This window comes from Cyanistes caeruleus, chromosome 2 (assembly GCF_971803275.1).
Source record: "Cyanistes caeruleus chromosome 2, bCyaCae1.hap1.1, whole genome shotgun sequence".
NCBI classification, from domain to species: Eukaryota; Metazoa; Chordata; class Aves; order Passeriformes; family Paridae; genus Cyanistes; species Cyanistes caeruleus.
In genome coordinates this window covers 906,801-914,713 of record NC_141702.1, presented here as the reverse complement: position 1 = coordinate 914,713, position 7,913 = coordinate 906,801, and the positions used below count along the sequence as shown (strand labels likewise).

At 47.9% G+C, this 7,913-nt stretch overlaps 1 protein-coding gene across 2 annotated transcripts; it reads right to left on the bottom strand.

Annotated features, from left to right (window-relative positions):
- Positions 1-1,021: 1,021 nt before the first annotated feature.
- Positions 1,022-6,799, bottom strand: LOC111927334 (protein aveugle-like). 2 transcript variants are annotated; one of them, XR_015282619.1, is made up of 5 exons: positions 6,664-6,799; positions 6,094-6,192; positions 5,280-5,541; positions 4,543-4,696; positions 1,022-3,034 (listed from the first exon to the last, which is right to left on the bottom strand). XR_015282619.1 is itself a non-coding variant. In XM_086875339.1 (4 exons), the coding sequence occupies exons 2-4, from the start codon at positions 6,151-6,153 to the stop codon at positions 3,030-3,032; spliced, it is 327 nt and encodes a 108-aa protein (XP_086731465.1). In that variant the 5' UTR covers positions 6,154-6,192; positions 6,664-6,799; the 3' UTR covers positions 1,022-3,029. The 2 variants fall into 2 exon arrangements, 1 of the variants encoding a protein (XP_086731465.1); XM_086875339.1 differs by lacking the exon at positions 4,543-4,696.
- Between the last annotated feature and the right edge of the window lie 1,114 nt (positions 6,800-7,913).

The following is a 7,913-nucleotide window of genomic DNA, read 5'->3' as shown; positions in this document are numbered from 1 at the left end:
AAATGAAAAGCCACAACAAAAGTGTTTCTTGTGGAGAAGTCTCCATGGCGTGACACGAGAAAACTCCTCTCCCTACAAGAACTGGTGAAAGATTATTGTATAGTTGGTACTGCTTTAACATCCCAGGTTTTGTCTCTACATGGTCAGTTGGGAAAGGAAAAAGTTGGGCAGGGGGAGGAAAGGAAGTTTTATTCTGATGCTTCTTATTCTTGTAGTCCTGTTAATAAAGTTTCTTTATACCTTTTAAGTTTTAAGCCTGTTTTGCCCTTTTCATAATCCATATCTCACAGCAGGAAATGAGCAAGTGCCCTGGTGATTTTAGCCAGCACTAAAACCCACCACAACTGGCAAAGGAATTAGAAGAACAGAAGTTCTTTAATCCACAAGGGGCTCTGTTACAATATATTGATGATGTCCTGCTAGCCACCAAAACTAAAGAACAGCACCGAGACCTGCTGAATTGTGAAACTTTTTAAGATTAAATAGTTACAGGCTATTGAGGGAAAAGACCCTCAGTGATGAAAATGACTGTGACCTTCCTGGGTTTTGAAATTCTCTGAGGTCAAAGGAAGTTAAGAATGTTCCATGAACTGTAACAGAATTGTGTGCCTTTCTCAGAATGGCCAGGGAGTGGGTCAGTAATTTTGAATATTGGTCCAACCTTTGTATAGGTTTTTAAAACCTATATTTGCCCATAAGATTTTGTTATATGGACTGATGACGCTTGGGCTGCTTTCAAAAAATTTAACACACTAATGAGGGCTCCATCCTTGGGCTTGCTAGATCCCACAAGACCTTTGGACAGAGAAAGAAAGTGAATATTTGGGGAGATTGTTTTGGTGCAGTGCATGCCCTGGAGAGAGAGCTGTTTGTAATCAGCCCAAGGTACATCGACCAAATGTGGGACACAAATATCCCAGCTATTGGAAGCAGTACAAAAACCAGCTGAGGCTGCAATTCTGCGCTACAGAACACACCAGACTGATACTGAAATTGGCTGGAGAAAAATTTTCTAAAGCAGTTTTGAGTATTAGAAACAAGCCATTCTTTATTACAGCGCTGCTCATTTGGGGGATACTTCCTCTGATCAAGTCTGACAAGTGTTGGATGAACAGAGCTTTTATCACACACACAGGTTGTATATTCATTAGCTATCCCCACTTAACTTAATTTTACAGTCACACACCTTACCAGAAGTCCTTAAATGGTTCTTTGGGGTCTGTCTTCAATATCCAGTGTTCTTTTTAGGGGCATGTTCCACGACCCTCGCTCTTGATTAAGGGCAATACCCTTCTTTTGCAGAACTTGTGCTTTGTACAACTGTGCCTTGCAGAGCTGAGCTGGTATTTTGCATGACTTCTGTTTGCCTGATTTACACCCTTTATCTGTTTCTCCAAGGCTGTGCTGTTCTCCTGTCCTTTTCTTGAGACTAAGTTTCTTGTGGGAAGCAGTCTATTTAAGATTTATATTTCCTTTCAGAGTGTAAGGCATTAAAACAGCTACAACACTGAGTCTTGATGCAGGCTAAAAGCATACAGTAATTATTATGGAGTAGATTATAAACAGATGTTTTACCACATCCAGCTGAGTACCCATGAAAAAAGTTTGGTCCAGATTTCTTCAAATCCCCAGGAGATGCATCTTGAGCTGTGCTTGTGTGTAGGTTTGTTTTCAGATTTCCTGGACATCTGTGGACACTCTACCACTTTGATCACACAGCAACTGGAGTTTATGGCAGTGCATATTCCTCTTTGTGATGCTGAAACAAGGTCTAGTGCCATTCAGTTTTGTAAAACAGCTCATGGCAAGCTCTTGACTTCTTCCCTAGAGGCTTCATCCCTTTTAATTCTGCTTTAATGTATCCACGAATTTACTGTGTCCAGTTCCAAGGCAGTAAAAGTTGCCAGCAGCACTTGGAAAGTGCTCCCACTTTGGCTGGAGTGGAGCAGTTCCCCTGTCATTCAAGCAGGTTCAATCTCTCAGTTTGAACTCACGCCCTGGCGTGTTCAATCACATCTGGAGATCATCACTGCCCGCTGCAAATCCTGTAAGCTTTTACTAAGAGAAATGAGGAATTACTCAAATCGACCCCTCCTTTTAACATCTCTGTTTCCTGGAGTGTGGCACTTGGTAGGGTCGTCTGCAGAGCAGCTCACGGGAGCTGATTTTGCTGGTGGCCCATGGCTGAATTCTGCTTTGATGTGGAGCAGCAGGTCAGGCTTGGACCCAGGCCAAGGAGGTTTCCTGACATATTTTACCCGATTATCCAATTGCAATTTGATTGCATAATTCACTCACTCCACTTTGCCATTAGCCTGGGGCCTATAAGGAGTGTGAAGATCCCAAGCTATTCCCAAGGCTTTCCCAAGCTCTGGAAGCCCTTCTGCAATAACGTGGGAACCTCTGTCTGATGACATTCCCAAAGGCACCCCCAATCCAGGTTTGAACTGACAGTACTTCAGTCACTTCCCTAACCTGGCTGGTGTGACAAGGGAAGGATTCTGGCCACCAGAACCAGGAGGGGTTTATACCCTCCATGTCTGGGCAATTCAGTGGAATCAATCTGCCAATGTTCACCCACCACATTTCCAGATTTTATGGCTCCCAGCATTATTTTGCTAGCCTTGTTAGGGTTGTTTCTTTAACAAACTACCCTTTGTTGGATTCTTGATTGCACAGTCTGAGCCATTTTCAACCCAATTACAGATTTTTGCAAAGGTTTCAGAAGTTTTTCAGCACTCCAGTGAGTGCCTTTGTGTTTGTGAGCCCCTATTTCACACAAGATCTGTTCTAGGACTACTTTCTGCCTTGCTGGGGTAGCTGCCCGGCCTCGTGGATCAAATTTTGCTTCTAAGGTTCTGCTGTCAGCTCCTGCACTGGGCAGGCTCTGGATTTTTCAGGGGGTCACAGTGATCTCGGGGCTCCTCCAGCACTATTCCTGCATGTCTTGCTCAGTCCCAGCTGCTTTGTTCTCACACGCCATCTCCTCTGCTCCCACCGGCTCCGGGACATCTGCAGGGACATCATCCTCACTCTGGGGAGAGGGGGAAGGTGACACTGTAATAAATAACTATGTAGTTGCTGGATTTTGCAAATTATTTTGACATAGTACAGTTTGTAATCACTTTTTAACTGCTTTTGATAGAATTTATAATATCATTTTTATAATAATACATTAATATATATTAGTATATTATTATTAAATCAATATATTGTAATATAATAATTTATTACTTGTCTATAATTTATATACTACAAATAATTTAATTCTTTAGTATAATTAATAATAATTTAATTAAATATATTAAAATATTAAATGTATTATTATATTATAGTGCATTATTATATATTATAATATATATAATATATAATTATCTTGTATATACTATATAGTATAGAGTATATAGTATATATATTTTTATATATTATTATTATATATTACATATATTTTTATATTTTGAATATATTATCTATATAATAAATATAATATATAATATAATATTATAATATATCTATTATATAGATATAATATATCCGTTAACATATCAATATAGTATTAATATATTAATATGATAATATATTAATATAATTTTGATAAATATTATTTATAATTAGCCATAAATGTATAATTAATGTATAATTAATATAATTAATATAATTAAGGCTAATACCCTAATCCCAGTGTAGATTGCATATTTTAGCATAATAAATAAACGATAGTTTAAGCTCTTGCAAAATACTAAAATAGAGACTATGTCCTGTGTATTATAGCATTAATTTTTGCAGAAGTAATTGTAGTTGTGAAATAATAAGTAATGCCTTTATTTTTGTAACTAACTGACAATAGTGAAATAACTAATACTGATTGAAAGTACTTGTAAAAATGGCTAAAACTTGTAGGATAAGGTAATATCAAAAAGAACCAGACAAATAACATGGAAAGAGCAAGGAGGAATCCACCACTGTCCCTTCAGCTATCAATAACTGTCAAACCACAGACCAGGGGGCCTCGTGAAGAAATAAAATACAAAATCAAAATAAAATCAATATCCAATAAAATCAAATATTCATATCAAAATAAAATCAAAACTCTAAAAATCACGTCTGCATTGTGGCAAATACCTGAAGATGAGGTCAGGGGTCGAACTAAGCTGAAGAATTCCCAGAACATAAACTCAAAGGAATGTTTGGATATGTATCATCTCCGTGAATATGCATTTGACCAATGCAATGAAAAAATAGATGAGAAGAGTTGTTATAATTAACTCTGTGCATCTGGCTACAGATGTGCACATGTGACTTTTGCTTTATCCCTTATTATCTCTTATTAAAGTTTAAATGATTTTAAATTTCTCACAACCTCATCCCCAGGGGTGATGCCTTGAGAAGGCTGACCTAGAACAGAGGCAGGACAGAATTAAGAATAAAGTAGGTATTTATTGAAATAAATACACCTTGGGCAGTACAACAGCCTGGCCAGAGCTACACCCAAGATGGACCTAAAAATGGTCAGAAAATGGACAACTGATCACGAGGTCTCACATTTTTATAAGTTTTGGTCCATCTGCATATCAGGGTTAATTGTCCAAAGACTGCTTCAGGTTATGAGGTCCCATCCTTCTTGTTTTCTCTCTTCAGTCCACCACTGGTTATTTTTGTGGGACTGGAATTTGTAAGGACTGTCCTCGGCATCAGGCTGGAAAAGGAATTGTTTTGTCTACGCACTCTGAAGAGAGCTCACTGACACTTCCTATGAAGCTCAGAACCACAAACCTTGGCACCACGGAATATGAAAAATACGAAAGCTAAAACTTAAGGGATCGGGCTGAGAGGAATGATGGGTTTGTCTTTACAAACAAGCTGCTAAGATGAAACTATCACTGAGAGATAACAGAAACAATGGGATGGATTCCATTGAAAGATTAAAGAGGCACTAAAAGAGCACCACGAATTCCACAAGAGTTAAGAATTAAGAAGGGATTATGCACTGGGGGGAGGTACCCCAGGTATCAGGCGTTCCGGGCAGTCTGTACCTCTCAAGTACCTCAGCCTATGGGGAAAGGGAGAAGGGACAAGTGGCCGGGAATTAGGATAAAAGGGAGGCTGTGACCGCCAAAAATTTGAGAGACCCATGGGGAATGCCCCGTGGCCTCTCCCTTTATTCGAATAAAGTAAAAGGATTCCTCTGTCTCCTTTTTGGGCATAAACTTCTGGTGTTTGTGGATTAATTTTCCTGACAAGGGGGTGCGGCCCCCGCACGGGGGATGCTCGATGCTCACCGCCAGCGATGCTCCGCAGCTCCTGGATCTCCTCCTGCAGCCGCAGCCGCAGCAGCTCCCGCAGCAGCTCCCGGCGCCGGCTCCTCGGGGTGACCCCCATGCGCCGCAGGGACCCCTCGGTCAGGCGCAGCAGGGTCCGGCCCGTCAGGCCGTGCTCCCGAGCCAGCTCCGCCAGCCGCCAGCCCCCGCCGTGTGCCGCCAGCCAGGAGCCCACCTCGGCCCCCGACCACCGCCCCGCCGGCCGCTGCGGCCCCTCGGGCCCCTGTGCGGGAGGAGAGGGGCAGCTGGCTGTCCCGTCGGGAAAGCCACGGAAGCCACAGGGTCAAGCGGCCACCTCTGTGCCACTGTGTCACCGCCCCAGCCCGAGCGCAGCCCGAGCGTCCATCCCTGCGCTGGTGCCGGTGGCTGCACCCTCGTCCCCGTCCTCGGCCCATGGGGGTCCCCAAATCCATGCCTGGGTGGGTCCCCCATCCTCCACCCCCGGGGATCCACAAATAAACACCCGTAGGAATCCCCCATCCCCTGCCCTTGGGGGTCCCTTAAATCCCCACCCACGGGGGTCCCCAGACCCCTCCTGTGGGGTTTCACATCCTCCACCCATCACGATACCCAAACACCTGACCGTGGGGGTCTCCCATTCTCAACATCCTTCATTCGTGGGGTCCCCCATCCTCTGCCCGTGGGGGTCCCCAAACCTCCACCTGTGGGGCTCTGGCATTCCCGTTCACGGATGTCCCCCCTCTTCCACTACTGGGGTTCCCTGGGACCCCACTGCAGTTGTCCGGGGAGCTCCCCAGCCCCTGCCCACTCTCACCTCAGCCTCGGGGCTCCCCTCCGGGGGTGCCTCAGCCCCATCCTGCGCCGGGAGATCCATGTGGGGCCGGGGCCGGGCTACGGGAGCAGTTCTGGCTCCCTGCAAACGGGGCTCCGTCAGCGGGGGATCCCCCGGACCAGCCCCCACAGCCCCCCGGCCCCTCCCGGGGGCACACGGTCGGTGGCTCCTCGATGCCACCCACCCTGTGACCCCCAGCGCTCCTGGTGCCACCAGTCCCGGCTCGCCCGTGCCCTGAGCCCGCAGGGGACACCGGCACCCCCAGCCGGCCGGGACCCCTTCCTTCTTATCCCCCCGTCCTCCTACCTCGCTCCGGCTCCGTGCCGAGCACCAGGGGAGCGAAAGGAACCTTTGCCCGGGCGCTGGCTGCACAGCCCCGGGCGCGCCCCAAACAGCCCTGCCGGGCCCTAGGGACCCCTGGGCACCCCCGGGAGCCGAGGCACAGAGCCGGGCGAGGTTCGAGTGGGCTCCATCCATACCCGGAGCCTCGCAGGAGCTCTGCCGAGCTCCCCCAGCCCTCCCGGGTCGCTGCCACCAGCCCACCCCGCTAACCTGAGCACATCCCACGCAGCTCGGGACGCACCGCAGCGGCTTCAGCCGCGATGGTTCCGATGGCAGCGAGGGTCCCACAGGCGGAGGGGACACAGGAGAGGCAGCGGCGGAGCAGGGGAGGAGCGGGATGAGCCTCCAGGATGAGTCACATCCGACGGGCTGCAGCCCTGCCCGGCCGAACGTGTGCGGACCAGCCCCCGCCTGCCGCTCTGCCCCCGCAAACCTCGAGGGGGTTAAAGCTCCCAAAGAACGCCGGCCCAGGGTGCGGTACCTGGGTTAAAACCCCCAGATAACACCTGCCTAGGGTAGGGTATGGTTAAACCCCCCAAATAACACCTGCCCAGGGTGAGGTGCCTGGGTTAAACCCCCCAGATAACACCTGCCCAGGGTGGGGTACCTGGGTTAAAACCCCCAAATAACACCTGCCCAGGGTGGGGTACCTTGGTTAAACCCCCCAGATAACACCTGCCCAGGGTAGGGTATGGTTAAACCCCCCAGATAACACCTGCCCAGGGTAGGGTATGGTTAAACCCTCCAAATAACACCTGCCCAGAGTGGGGTACCTGGGTTAGGGTTAAACCCCCTAGATAACACCTGCCCAGGGTGGGGTACCTGGGTTAAAACCCCCAAATAACACCTGCCTAGGGTAGGGTATGGTTAAACCCCCCAGATAACACCTGCCCAGGGTGTGGTACCTGGGTTAAACCCCCCAGATAACACCTGCCCAGAGTGAGGTGCCTGCGTTAAACCCCCCAGATAACACCTGCCCAGGGTGGGGTACCTGGGTTAAAGCCCCCAAATAACACCTGCCCAGGGTGGGGTACCTGGGTTAAAACCCCCAAATAACACCTGCCTAGGGTAGGGTATGGTTAAACCCCCCAAATAACACCTGCCCAGGGTGAGGTACCTGGGTTAAAGCCCCATTTTAACACCTGCCCAGGGCAGGGCTGGATTAATGTTCATTTTCTCCCCGGGGAATTTAACAGCCACGTTGATGTGGCATGTGCAGACATGGGTCAGTGGCGGCCTTGGCAGCGCTGGGGGAGTGGGTGGACTCGATGATGATCCCAGTTTTCCACCCTAAATCATTCTGTGATTCTAGAGCAATCGCAGCCCTTCTCTGGCCCTGGCAGTTACTGCACCAGCAGGGTGGTGTTACACCCATCCCTTATCTCAGCCGAGCCTCTGGAGCGGGGCTGGGCAGCAGCTGGTGGGTGGCAGAAACTGCTTCTGTCAGAAAAAGGACTTAG